The sequence below is a fragment of the Lethenteron reissneri genome, chromosome 36, assembly GCF_015708825.2.
Source record: "Lethenteron reissneri isolate LAM-NWPU_2019-01 chromosome 36, ASM1570882v1, whole genome shotgun sequence".
Lineage (NCBI taxonomy): Eukaryota > Metazoa > Chordata > Hyperoartia > Petromyzontiformes > Petromyzontidae > Lethenteron > Lethenteron reissneri.
The window spans coordinates 8,444,572-8,458,859 of record NC_083814.1 but is presented as its reverse complement, the minus strand read 5'-3'; the positions used below and the strand labels follow the sequence as shown (position 1 = coordinate 8,458,859).

The window sequence follows — 14,288 nt, the reverse complement described above, 5'->3', positions numbered from 1 at the left end:
TGGCAGTGTTTCATTCTTCACCTGAAGACGGCTGCTTGCGTTGTAGCCGAAACGTCGTGAGAATTATATTATTATGTTTTATTTGTATTATTTATTACATCCCTTCTACGTCACCTTAGTAGCTCAATGAGCAGCAGCGGTCGATTTTGTTCATGGTGAGAGTCTCGTTCTGTTGTGTGTTGGCGCAGGGATGCTCTGGAGAGGGCTATAGAAGAGTTCACCCTCTCTTGTGCCGGCTACTGCGTGGCAACATACGTGCTGGGCATAGGAGACCGGCACAGCGACAACATCATGATTCGGGAAACGGGGCAGGTGAGTTTTTGATTGGGTCGTGTAACACACCAGTGGCTTGGCTATCGAGGGTGGAGGCGGTGCAACTTCATCGGGGCCCAGGGGATGGAGGAGACTGGGTGCTGCGCCACAAAGAGACGGGCGGGAAGGCAGTCAGAGCGGCTCTGTTTAATTTATTACAACAGGGTCCATATCAAGCACGCTGCGGTGGCGAGATGTTAACTACCTCGCCCTGGTATACAGGACCTCGTGAGTTCGATCCCGACCATGACGCCTGTATATGTTTGGAGTTTGCATGTTCTCCCCGTGGTCGCGTGGATTTTTCTCTGGGTCCTCCAGTTTTTCCTCCATATTTATAAGCATGCTTTTTTGAATATTTGACTGCTATACATTCCACTTGGCAAGCCACTTGGTTGAGCTATCATTGGTGGCCAGGTCGCTTCTGAAAAAGAACTATCTAGTTCAGTGGGCTTTACCTGGTAAAATAAAAAAGAGTTTAGTTTATAGTTTAGTTTCACTTTCATATGTTGCGCTTATTATTCCTGACTGACTGATTTCTAATTATGACCGTGTTCCCAGAGGAAATAGAATCTGAACATGTTTATGTAAAGAGTCACAGGGTTAGTGAGACCAAAATTCAGAAATCTAGTAAATGGCAATAGAGTGAACCCTCGGTTTAATGGACGAATAGGGGGGAAGGAGTGTCCGTAGAATCCGATTGTCCGTCAATGGCCAAATTACCTATTTTGAGAACTAAACAACAACAACCGCCATTCGCCACTAAGTAGCGATGACTTCACCACGACGCTTGTGCCAGGCCATGTGCACCTTGAGGCCACGTGAAGTGTCGAACACCCGCTGGCAGGAGGTCACGGGGCAGACCCAGGGGCCACGGGTCAACTGATTGAGATGACCGAGATTACTGGCTGATGCACCACCTGTGCCCCCTACTGTGCCAACTTGCTGTGCTATAGCCACCCGGCGCTCCGCTCGTTGTGAGCGTCGCTCCTCCGCCCTCCGTTGTTGTTGGAGGGCGACTGCCTCCAACTGCCCAGTAGCGTCCTTCACGAGCCTCCTGAGCACTAAATCACACCCTACCACACGCAAACTACTTACTGATAGTTCATTAATGATGGTTTAAAATATTGTAATGCGTTTCATAATAATAAAAAAAGCTGCACAATAATAGTGTAATAATACCTGTACATACAGTGAGGGAAAAAAGTATTTGTTCCCCTGCTGATTTTGTACGTTTGCCCACTGACAAAGAAATGATCAGTCTATAATTTTAATGGTAGGTTTATTTGAACAGTGAGAGACAGAATAACAACAACAAAATCCAGAAAAACGCATGTCAAAAATGTTATAAATTGATTTGCATTTTAATGACTGGACTAGTTTACCCATTAACGGACTGAGTCCGTTGCTTGGGGCAAAGTCCGTTTGTTCTCTGATCTTCGGACAAAACTCTTCATTCAGCAGATTTTGTCCGTTAAATCTGAGATCCATTGAATGGATGTCTGTTAAGCTGAGGTTTTACTGTAATCATATATAGCCCATTATCAATCCACTGCTGGATGAAAGGCTCCTCATACCGTGTGGGTCATTGCGATTGTTTCACCATACTGGACAGTGTGAGTTGGTGAAGGGGCAAGAGCCGGATCCAATATCCCTTGCCGCTGACGTTAGCCATGGCTGGGTTGGGAATTGAACATGGATCACGAGGTTTATAGTGTAGCGCAGTAACCACTGCACGGCTGTTATTCATGAGCAACTACATGATGACCATAACGTTCTGTTCAAAATATGTAACTTTACCCACCATGTTTAGTGTCATTTGATGTGTTTGACAGTCCTGTTGAGGAATACCTGTTCACTTGCGATAAAGTAGTAACAGTAATACTATCCTTTATTTATCTAGGATATGCAATATAGGCCTGCTGAGTCACGAATGTGACCTTGGTTACATCGGACAATTTCTACGAGCAGAATATTTCAAACGTGCAATGGCCCCTTTTTGCCTGGATGCTCACAGCTCTTCCACATCGACTTTGGCCACTTCCTGGGAAACTTCAAGAGCAAGTTTGGCATCAAGCGCGAGCGGGTGCCGTTCATCCTCACGTACGACTTCGTGCACGTCATCCAGGAGGGGAAGACCACCAACAGCGAAAAGTTCGACCGGTGAGCCTTCCTGCGTAGCTGCAGCCCTAGCTTCCAAAATGCACATTAACAGAAACAAATCAATTGTTGAGTACGTCGCAGAGCAAGACTTTTTACAAAACGTCTTGAGACTCACCATTGGAACCTCATTTGCCAGTAAAAAATATGATAATTGGTTTTTTACCCTTCTATCTGGCAACAAAATTGACACCTTTTTTACAAGGAGTCATGTTTGCATAGACCACAATGCCTGCAGTCATAATGCAAACAAAAAACATAACTCTGATAATGTATACACTGTGCTTGAAGTTGATTGGTCCACACCCGAGACAGCTTTCCTTAGAGCCTAGTGTCACATGGGTTGGACCAGATGACGCCAAAAGGCGATTTTTGTTTGCATTATGACTGCAGGTATTGTGGTCTATGCAAACACGACTCCTTGTAAAAAAGGTGTCAGTTTTGTTGCCAGATAGAAGGGTAAAAAAACAATTTTCGTCTTGAGACTCGTCGAGGGTTTCCTGGATAAGTAGATAAAAAAAAATTCGTAATTGTACTTTATGCCACCTGTTTCGTTCCAACGGGATGTCTATATTCCCAGTGAGGCGTGCAGAGTTTTAATCGCGATATAGTGGCACATTTGATTGGCTTTGTATAGTTGTTTTGACCCGTTGTGGGATTTTATCCTGAACAACCGAGCCACCTTGGCCCTTCATCGATGTGGCCAATTATTGAAAGGATTGAGTCACACGGGCTGAATGTGACGGAAAATAATTTATATTTTGCAACAAACTTTGGGGTGCAACTTGGCACCGCAGTCACGAAGCGCAACGACTGCAACTAATGAAACCATTTCCATGCTTAAGGTTCCGCAAGTACTGCGAGCGGGCCTACCTGATCCTAAGGAAGAACGGCCACCTCTTCCTGAACCTCTTCTCCCTCATGCTGGCAGCTGGCCTCCCAGAGCTCACATCGCCGAAAGATATCCAGTACCTGAAGGTATGCTGACTTTCACTAAAGTTCTGTTCATCATCACCAGCCATGACCTAGCCACTTGCAGATGTAGGCTTCGCCACGGCATCACCATCTCTCGCGGTCTCACGATGTATGCCAACAAGCAGTTGACCTCTATCTGGCGTCTTCCCTCCATTGGCTGTCATTCAATTACCAGCATCGTCCATCGGCCATCATCACTTCGCCCAGTGTGTCATGTCCAAGTACACTTGTTTATTTCTTCTTAACGATCAATGTGGCATCTGTAACTTTTGTTTGTTCACTGATTCATGCATTCTTCTTTTAATGTGTCTCAGTGTAAGACTGTAATGCCCAGCATGCATCTACTACCCATGTTTCTTCATTTATTCTTATGCTCTATTCGCTTGTGTTCAATTCACATATCATGGCATCTATAGTCACTTATTAAAAACTTTCTTCTTTTAGCATGATTAATAATAGATTTTTGGGTTTGGCCACATAAGAATCTGGCCAAACTTGTATTGTTAAGGACCCTCCACCACCTGACAAAGCCAAAACATCCTGTCCTGTGTATCAGCGGTTAACGCATCAATGATCACCGTTTCAGCTCACTGGTGAGTTGAAGAACAATCCTTACAATGAAATTTAGCAGCAGTTCGATGAGGCGTTTCTTTTGAAATGACGTCAAACATGATCAGAATAAGGTCCAGGGAGTCAGAATAACAGTCCAAGAAGTTAGTACTCACCGTGTCACCTGATCCAGTTTCTGAAGTAGGTGTCGCGACCTCACAGGAACAGCCAATCGTAATATTGGCTGCGAAGAGCCTCGCGTTAAGTTTTCACTAAGCACGTTTGCACATTGCTTTTCGTTATCGAATGAAACCTTTCAAAAATGGACTGCATCCTGTTCCCGCTCACGTCGTTATTTCCCGTGCGCCCCTCCAGGAGACGCTCGCTCTGGAGAAACGAGAGGACGATGCCCTGAAACATTTCTGCCAAAAGTTCAACGAGGCTTTACGTGAGAGTTGGAAGACCAAGGTGATGTGGATGGCTCACAATGTAGCAAAGGACAATCGCTGAGACGCGCTGCTGATGTTGGCGCTTGCGAGGCACACGAAGACGGCGGGATGGCACGAAGTATCGAAGAGATGAAACGTCAACATTTCGAACTTCTTGGAAACACTCATCCAACCGTCGACCCAGTGTTGTATGTTTCTACAGTCAAAATGAGTTCAGAATTTCAAACAAAGAGCCTGACAAGCATTTTTTTGTGAATGCAATATATTTTCTAAGTTATTTTTAAACTTTGTATTGTTATTATTTACTTTGTGGAAATTTCAAGTCGTACTGGGTTTTTTTTTATTGTGCAGGGGGGGGTGGGCGGGGGGGGGCTTTTCTTCGTTTTTTTTTATATAAGTCAAATAACGGAAGACGAATAAGATTCAGAAAATGAGAAAATGTACTTTTGGAATGGCCGTTCAGGAACTTAAACGACAAAGGAAGAAGGATCGTAAACACAACAGAGTGGTAATTGTTTAATTGCACTGAGAGACTGTTGGGACGAGACGCATTTCACACTGCAGGTAATGCCAGGGTGCGACACTTTCTGGCTCTTGCCGTCCTGGGTTGTGGCGAGGATATTAAAGCCACAAATGACCACCCATATGAACGGCATCAAGGTATGAACTTTTATTTTTCATTAACTAAGGAAACTCCTGAGCCGGGTCTGACAGCACACCGATACGACGGGCCAATTCGCATGTTCAGTTGTTTCCGTCTCGATTTGAAGCTGTCGAAATTATTTGAGAGCTGTAGATAAGCTTTGTCGTGTGTTCATTTACGTTTCGTTGTTTGGGGGAAGCAGGATTGAGAGCGCGTGCACGCGTACGTGCGTTTCTTTTTTACATGCTTCTATTAGGAAGTTGCTGGGCACAAGTAACTTAAAATTGCTGTTTATTTGCGGCTTGCGTGCCCAATGAATGACAATTCACGCTAACCATGACAGGACTACTGAAAGGTTACGTTACTTGACAGTCAAAGGAAGGAAGCACATTTGGCTTTGGCTCTTTTCTTGCTTAACTAACATGATCAAGTTTTTGCATATGTTTGTTGAACTTTTCTCAATGGAGCATGCTCCTCTTTTTGTAATTTTGTCTGCATGGAACGCTTGATCTTATTAATTGTAAAGGGTAATTTAATTTTATTGAACAAAGTATCATGGCTACCAAAGACAAGGGCATCTTTTTAAAAAAAATCATCCACGTTATTACAAAAAAATCTTACTTTTAAATGATAATGTCTGCCATACATTTTTAGCGCCGATATTGACATTGTCCAGATAGAGTTCCTTAATTAGTGATGCATTTACACAGAAGTTAAACACCCAGATCGCCACATTTTCTTTTGAAGCAGATTAAAAACAGCCTTGCCCATGTGGCATCATCACATCACTCAACAAAAAACGAAATCGCCGGTTTTAATGGTAAATTCAACTTCGGGTGAGTTGCCATGAAAAAAAAACACAACACGAGTGCCTTCTTAATTGCACTTTATTCTCAGTTTTAAAATCGATCCCAGCTGCACAGGTTTTAGGATTTTAATAATAATGATAATCTCGGTTTTCTATAGCCTAACTCACACCAGGACTCAAAGCGCATCACACGCAGCTTAAGTTACGGAGAGAGCCCGCTGGAAAAACAGTTGAGTTTTTAATACGCGATTTAAAAAGTCTTAACAAACTCTTATTCCCCAATGGACCAAGGAAGGGTATTCCTCAATTGCCGAGCCTGGCTGCAAAAAAAGCCTCCGTCTCTCAGTAGAATGAAGACTGGTCTTAGGAATAATGGGTAGTGAACCACAATGGAAAGATTTCAATTTTCGCAGTGGAATGTAAAAATTAAACAGATCGGTGAGATATTTAGGAGCGAACTCATCCAGAGCCTTAAACGCGAGAATAAAATCTTGAGGAACGAATCGGAGTAATATGGTCACACAATTTCAGTCCGGTTTAAACCCAAGCAGCTGAGTTTTAAATATATTGTAGTCAATTTAGAAGACTTTTTAGAAACGCCAGCAAGCAAGGTATTACAGTAATCTAACCTCGATTATGTGAAGGCATGCAACAGCCTCTCAGCATCAGGAAGGGACAGTGTAGGTCTAAGTCAAGCCAAGTTTTTGGAACTGCAGTGGTATCATAGTCAACGCTTCCACTTTGGCGCAACTGGGGTGCAACGATGCCGGTAGGTGTTGTTAAACGTTGACGGCTATGCAGGAACAACGAGCTATGCAGTTCCAATGGAGCACATGTACATTATTATTCAGTAGCATGCAGTGTCTAGCTGTTAGACAAAAGGCACGCATATGCAGTAATATAAAATGATGTTTGTATCATCAGCAGCAACAGCAATACCATCATCATCGTCATTCTACACACAATGGCACGATTATGTACAATCATGTTCACCTGCGTTCTTTTCCCAGAAGCATGCTCCAGTTTCATCGCTTCATCTCGTATTCACTTGTCCTCGCGTGCTTGCACTCCAGACCATGGTTTGGATATTTATGCAGATTACGGCAAACGTTTAAACGTTGTCGATGGTTTTTTTTTCCTGCTGTGGGGGGTGCAGTTCTGGCTTGCATGTTGATTTAAAAAGAAATATTTTAAATTAATTGTTGCGTAACAGAGACTATGCGTCTCCTGGATGTATTGAGAATGTAGTCCAAGCCATTGTTTTTTTCTACATTTCGTGTCCTCTCCGTAATTATTTTGCACCATCTGCTCCAGTTATCTCACCAAGACCCGTGCTTTGTACATATTATGGCCTTAATGACTGCTTTACGGGGGGGGGGGTGCGCATCTCGTGAAGAGTTTGTGCTTTTAAAGACGAATCGTTACGAGTGAGATGTGGTCGTGTTGTGGTGGCCGTGAGGGGCACAGACAGAGGTGGAGGGGTGGGAGGGGGACATGTCACACCCGGCGGGCGGTCATTCTGTGCAATACGCGTTGGAATTGATTGCACACGATGTGGGAATGTTTTTAAAAAAAATTTACGTTGAAGACTGTCTCATCACTGAATATTAACGTGGGGGTTATTGCCAAGGGAGCCCGGTGGTTCGGGGGGGGGGGGGGGGAAGTTTACACAAACGGATGGTCAGCAGCACATTAACAACATTCAGCGGCACGAAAGGGGGTGTTTTATTTACGTCCTGATGTATATTTACGTGCTTGCAAGTGACGACGGCGCAACGATCGAAAAGCCTTTATTACAGTTTTGAGATGCAAACATTTTTCTTACATTCCAATATAGGGCATTTGATTTACATTTTTGTGGTATTTTTTTCGATTCTTTTAAGCCGCAAATGGTGTAATATGCGTTTGCATTCTTTTTTGTACACGTCACATGCACACACGCATAAACACGGGGATATACATTTGACGCAGAGTTACAATGACCAATTTTGTAATCGTTTTATTTTTTCTGCGCTTCCTTACTTTGTCACGAAATCGCTATTAATTTAAAGTTTACCTTGAAATGTCATGCATTCTCAGAAGGTGTTTTCACAATGTTTTGACCCCCCCTTGTATCGCGCACTCACTGCCGTTCTTTCAATTGGCTTTTTTTGCAAAACATAAAAACTGTGCTTCTGTGTTTATTGCCATCTGCAAGGTGGAGAACAGTGGGATGAAAATGTTATCATGCAATATACTGAAACTTCGATGAAGACATAAGCATGCTGGGTACTAACTTATAAATGTACAATCACGTATGAATATAGTTTAAAATGTTTTGCTCTGTATATAATGTACCAGAAATAGTATTAAGTGTGCAAGTGCATATTCAGGCCCACTGCTGTCTACCTTGCGAGTGGTACGTATAATATGTAGCTTGTTTACATTGCTTCACTTCTGCTTCTGTGCTAAAACGCCGTTGCTTTTAATGCATGTGTGCAGGTGTGTGTTGTTTAAGCATGTTGGGGAGTGGTGGCACAGTGGTTAGCGTGCTGCGCTCCGAGCCTGGAGACCCGAGTTTGATTCCTGCTCACGACCAACACCAGTGACGATTATCTGAACCGGTCCTGGGCATCCCCTAGGTTGACTCAGCCTCAAATTAATTCCTGGTGAAGTGTGCAAACATCGCCACTTGGGAGATGAAAGTGGCCGGGTGTGGTGCTGGCCAACCACTCCGCACGTATACCGTGCTGGCCTCGGCCTTCATAAGCTGATCGCTACCCAGCACTAGCCCCAAAAGTCTATTAACGCTATACGGGAGATCTTTGTGATTGTTGCGTATGGCATGAAAACCTAAAGCGTTTCACTTTTTAAACATATGATTGTATAGCTTTTGAAGAGGATATACAGTTAAAATATACCCCAATTGGAATTAAGTGTGCAATTTTCTGGGATGTGTATGGTGCTCTTTGGCCATTTGGCTCTAAAGACTACTGATATCAGAGAGTGATGCTGTGGGAATTGGATGACATTTCAGTAGTTTATTTACCAAGATGTTACGCGGCCTAAATTTAGTAGCTTTAATGTAAATGCATTGTTTTGCATTATTCCGGCTAAATAGATTGTCACGTCTAATGCAATGAGTAAAATGACCTTAAGATTGAAATGTAAAATGAAGTAGTAAAATGTGGCTGTAGTTGACAGAATAGCACTGTAAGCTCTCGTTTCCAAGATGTCTTAAATTCAGTTTTGGCACAAATTTGCTTGAATTGTGGGAAATATCCACACTATGGAACATACATAAATGTGTGGTGTGTGGTTAAAACATTTCTAGATTTCATCTGGTGCAGCAGCAGCAGTGCAGTGGTGAGCCACTTTGCTTTTAACCCTGTGAACACAGTTTGATTCCCAGCCCCGGCTAACATCAGTGGCAAGTGACTTTTGAACCAGTCTTAACCCCTGACTCCCTTTCGGCCCCCCTACCAACCCTGCCTTACGAACCTGCACTGACCAGTGTGGTGAAACCTGGTCAAACATGCCCCATGACCAACACTGTTCTGGGTGGCATTTATTCAGCAGTGGATTGACAGGAGGGATGGAAATGATAACTTAATTATTATCAATGACATGCACAGGTTGTACATCTTTTAGGGTGGTGTTCTTTTTCAATTACGCGTCCTTTCAAAAGTATGTGTGCGTGGGATAAATGGATCGTCCATAAAACAGGTTTTTTTTGGGTTAGATCGTGTAAATATAAATGTGGATAATACCATTTCGTATTGGAAGCCCCCCCCCCCCCCCCCCCCATGTTAACCCACTGAATTTATATCGTAAGAAAATTTTTACCGTAGCATTTCACGTCCAGTTAATGTTTCCAAAAACATGTGAATTACATATTAGCTTGATACATTTATTTCATTGATTAGGGGATTATTTCGGCCATCGGGATGGCAGGTAAACAGGGCAGCAACTTAAAATGTTTTTTGTCACAAAGTCGCTAAAAGTTTGGCTTGGAGTGATCCGTTCTTTCATCTTTTTAGTTTCGACAGCGCTTGACACTCGTAAATGCCGGGCCACTAAACCCATTGTGCTGCCAACGTGAAAATAATGAATTTATCTCCACACCGAGACCAAAAATTGGCACCTTGAGGTTTTTTTTTACATTGGACAAAGGCAACGATTTAGGGTTTCAGTACTCCATTGTGACACCCAAAGAAATCTTGACTGCTCCTAGCCTGTAGAACTCAAGGTTAGCCTTGTACCAATTCAATCGGTACCCCGCTCAGTCATTCAATTAATTTTCATGATGCAAGTCTACGATTGGATTTAAGATTTGAGTTTTTTTTTATCTGTCCTCGGCGCGGAGTCCTCTTAATGGGTTGTATGCGGGGGTCAGCGAACCAGTCGCATCCAGGCTCTCCGCTGTGTATTCGGGTTGTATTGCATGTTCAGCACGAGTGTCTTGTGAAAGCTCCCCGTCACGAGGGGAGGGGGGTGGGGAACGTCGGACATCGCGCCGAACAACACGCACGAAGGTGCAACCCAAAAAAAAACAATTTGGAGAGCAACGCGGCGCAGTCGCGAAAATCTACGCAGCGGTCTCGTAAAATATACGTACGGAACAACAACAACGGATTCTTGCGCGATGAGATGCACGCGTTGCGAATGTAAGGATTGATTTGAATTGATGTGTTGTTAGCGTGCCTACTCAAAGTAATCCCGATGAGCACAAGACTGATCTGGCTGTCAAGAGGCTCGTAATAATTCTCGCATGCTTAGTGAGTAGAATGAATTATCCACGAGTCGCTTACTTGAGTGCAAAAGCTGCGAAAGTGGAGAGAGTGACGTCGAGTGGAACGGAACTTGATGACGATAACAGTAATTTCTTCCAGTCTCAAACGGCTGTCACATTTGCACTGGGGCCCTCAAGTTGCCCAGACGAAGACGCCCTGAAAATACAAAATCAACCGAGAGCGTGACGACGAAAAATGTGCGTCAGAAAAAATACGTTTCAGTTGCGAGAAAGGATATGAATGTATATGAGCTTTGTTTGGTTGTTGTTCTGTCTGTTGAATCAATATAAGGCCTGCAGACAAATGTGAAATTTGATGTGCTAACTCTGTAACATATCTTACACGCATTGCACGTGGCGCGTGCCCGTGTGCACAGCCTGCCAAGGAATATTTGCCTTTGTATTGAAAATTGTTTGTATATGAATGTTGCTTTGCTTTTTTAAAAAAAAATAAGTTAAATTCTAGTATACCCAATACATTGCAGGTGTTTGGAAATAAAAAGACGTTATGGCATTCACGTGTAAATAGCAAATGTGCAGCTACAGTACAATAAAAATATACAAACAAAAGCTGTCCGATGTTCTTTGTTGTTCCGTTAAATTTTAATTGCGTCCAGGAGATGGAACAATTTAGTAAAATGACATAAGCTTGTGCGCGGGTGCTTCTTATTACGTTCGTTAAGTACAGAATATGTTTATACTGGTAGGAACCTCCTGGTTCCACCAGCGCACAGGGGATTATTGTGTCCATCCGTCTGTTGTGCATCCAAAAATGGGAGGGGTGGGGCTTGGTGGGGAGAGTGGGTGGGACTGGGTGGGGAGGGGCTGGTCACCCCGTGGTGCCCTTATAAAACTCAACGTTTAACCTACTCACGCCGGCTTGTGCCAGCCCTCACAGTCGGGAATATTTGCGGAATACACCACGCCGCCATTGACCCTGGCCATTGACCGAGCAACCCAACGTTCCTACCAGCTCCCTCCGCAGGAATGTGTTGATTACATCCTTCAAACTGTTCAGAGTAAAGTGAGTGGGCCTGGGCAGGACCCGTCGCTTTGATGGGGCGATGGTCAAGAATAATGACGGGAGTGGCTGCCAAGGAACGGAACGCGTCCGAGATTACGTCCACCGAGGGCGCTGGAGCGGTGAAAGTCAGTTTCAGTGCAGGTGCTATGTCGATCCACAGTGGCTAGGAGATGTCATCTTCCTCGCCTGGTTTGCAGGAGTTCGGGGATTCGATCCCGACCCTGACGCCTGACTTTGCGCGTTCTCCCCGTGGTCGCGTGCATTTTTTAAAAAATCCTTTATATTAAGTTCACTTGCTTGCTTGCGCGCTTACGACCGTGCAAATATTTCGGTCGTTTTTTAACCCACTTCCCGTGATCCAATCGAGCTGACATTTTGCACACAGACTCGTTGTGCGTGAAAATTTATTTTCGTGAAAATTTTTTTCCACTTTTTAGGAAATTTTTTTTTTCATATTTTATTTAAAATACCAATGTGATAAAAATGAAACTCTTACTCAAGAAAAACAGAAATGAATAATAAAATAAAACCGATGCCACGCATATAAAGGATTTATAGTGAAAAACTTTATTTTTACGGGTTAATTTTTTTAAATCTCCGGGTCCTCCCGTTTTTACTACACGCTTTTTTTTATTATTACACGCTTTTAATATTTAACTCACTGTTGTCGTATCCTCAAAGCTTGTAACTCAATTTTACCCACTTCCCAATGTGCTATCGACTGCAAACTTGGTATACTTATGTCATACTGATGACAATACTATATTCTATCATAAAAACAATTGTACCTTGTTTTTTATGCTATGTTTCGGCTTGGGTCTAATTGTCCACGCTCAACTGACGTTGCCTTTAATTGGCCACGGTCCCGTACGTCGTGGCAAGCTTCGGGGCCACTTCCTGGAGTCGTGGAGTTCTGTCATTACTCGTACGGTACATTTCATAAAAGCGTGTTTTTTCAAAGTTTTTTTCTATATTACTTTTCCCTCCACATTTAGAAACGTGCGTTTAGATAATTATTTTCATTATTCGGCTGCTATGAATTTTCCACGTGATAAGCCACTTCGTTGAGCTATCATTTGTGGCTTCTGAAAAAGAAGCTCATTACTCAGTGGGCTTTATCTGGTAAAAAAAATTGTTCCGTTTGATTTTTTTAGTGATTCGCTTTCATATACTTTGCACTCCTATCCTGTTTTTTAAATCCTTTATATTTAGTTCGCTTGCTTGCGTGCTTGCTTGCTTACGACCGTGCAAATCTTTCGGTCGTTTTTTAACCCACTTCCCGTGATCCAATCGAGCTGACATTTTCCACACAGACTCGTTGTGCGTGACAATTAATTTTCGTGAATTTTTTTTTCCTAAATTTGACACTGTTTAGGGAAATTTTTTTCAATAATTAATTACCAATTGCTTAATGCTGGCAGACAATCATCTGACCCATAGGTGGCAGCCATCTCAAGCCAGAGGACGAGAGGACTCTAGCCGCCACGCATATAAAGGATTTATAGTGAAAAACTTTGTTTTTACGGGTTAATTTTTTTGTATTGCTACAACGTCCTAACCTACCCCTACTGGACGTCGGTGAAAAAGAGCTTTATAGCTCATCGGATTCCTCCAGTATATAAATTCATTTGATGATTCTGGATTGTTACATCACAGGATGCTAAGAGCTGACGGCAGCTTCGGAACGCCTTCGTCCAGCAGTGGATTAACAACGGCCGATGCTACATTTCCGTGGATAATTGTGCCCTGAAATGTAGCCTTCTTGAAGTGGCAAGGTGGGGGGGGGGGGAGCACGGCACACGCGGGGTGGGGAGCGGCTCGTGTAGTGGTCAGCGCACCGCGCTACGAAACCGGCTTCCCGAGTTCGATTCCCACTCACGGTTAACACCGGTGACGATTATCTGAACCGGTCATGCCTCCCCCCCCACCGACTCCGCTTCAATTAAGTACCTGGCTGCGGTGTGTAAACATTGCTACTGGGGATACAAAGGCGGCCGGGCGTGGTGTTGGTCACCCAAAACCTTCGTGTGCGGTTCCGGCCTTTATAGGTGCACTTGCGCTAACAAAGATCCCCCGTTTGTTCAGGCTATACGGGGGATCTTTGTTATTGTGTGGTCACACTAACCACCGCCTTTGTCTCCCCCAGCGCCAATGTTTAGATATATTCGTCAGTGATGTTGGCCGTGAGCGGGAATTGAACTGGGGTGTCGCGTTGTTGGTAGCGCAGCGCTAAAACCACGCTACTTTCGCTCCCCCACGTGTATCCACGCACACGTGAACTGACATAAAAGGTGACATTTTATTTAACAATGCACGTCCAACCACATTCCACAACATGGAGAGAAGCCGCAGTAAGGAGAGCATCAGCCCGAGGGAGTTTGCAACGTTCCTTTGCATTTCATAGCCAAGCCGCAGCACGTTGTACACCGCGCACCTGAACGCATCTTTGCATGCATGTATGTCGAACTTCTTACCCACCGTACGTAGCCAGTGGGACTGACAGTATTCGTCGTTTTTGCTGAGCGTGCGAGTTTGAACGCCGAGGCAGGCGGCTTCATCATTTGTAAAACGAGGTGTCCATCAGACAGCCGCTCGGCATG

At 43.9% G+C, this 14,288-nt stretch overlaps 1 protein-coding gene across 3 annotated transcripts in view; it reads left to right on the top strand.

Moving 5' to 3' along the window:
• PIK3CD (phosphatidylinositol-4,5-bisphosphate 3-kinase catalytic subunit delta) overlaps positions 1-11,227 on the top strand; it is a 78,290-nt gene extending 67,063 nt beyond the window's left edge. For all 3 annotated transcript variants that reach the window (XM_061566014.1, XM_061566013.1, XM_061566015.1), the window contains 4 exons: positions 189-312; positions 2,327-2,472; positions 3,315-3,447; positions 4,369-11,227. In XM_061566014.1, coding sequence (XP_061421998.1) covers positions 189-312; positions 2,327-2,472; positions 3,315-3,447; positions 4,369-4,503 — 538 coding nt within the window. In that variant the 3' untranslated portion in view covers positions 4,504-11,227. The remainder of the gene's footprint in view (positions 1-188; positions 313-2,326; positions 2,473-3,314; positions 3,448-4,368) is intronic.
• The last annotated feature ends 3,061 nt before the right edge of the window (positions 11,228-14,288 follow it).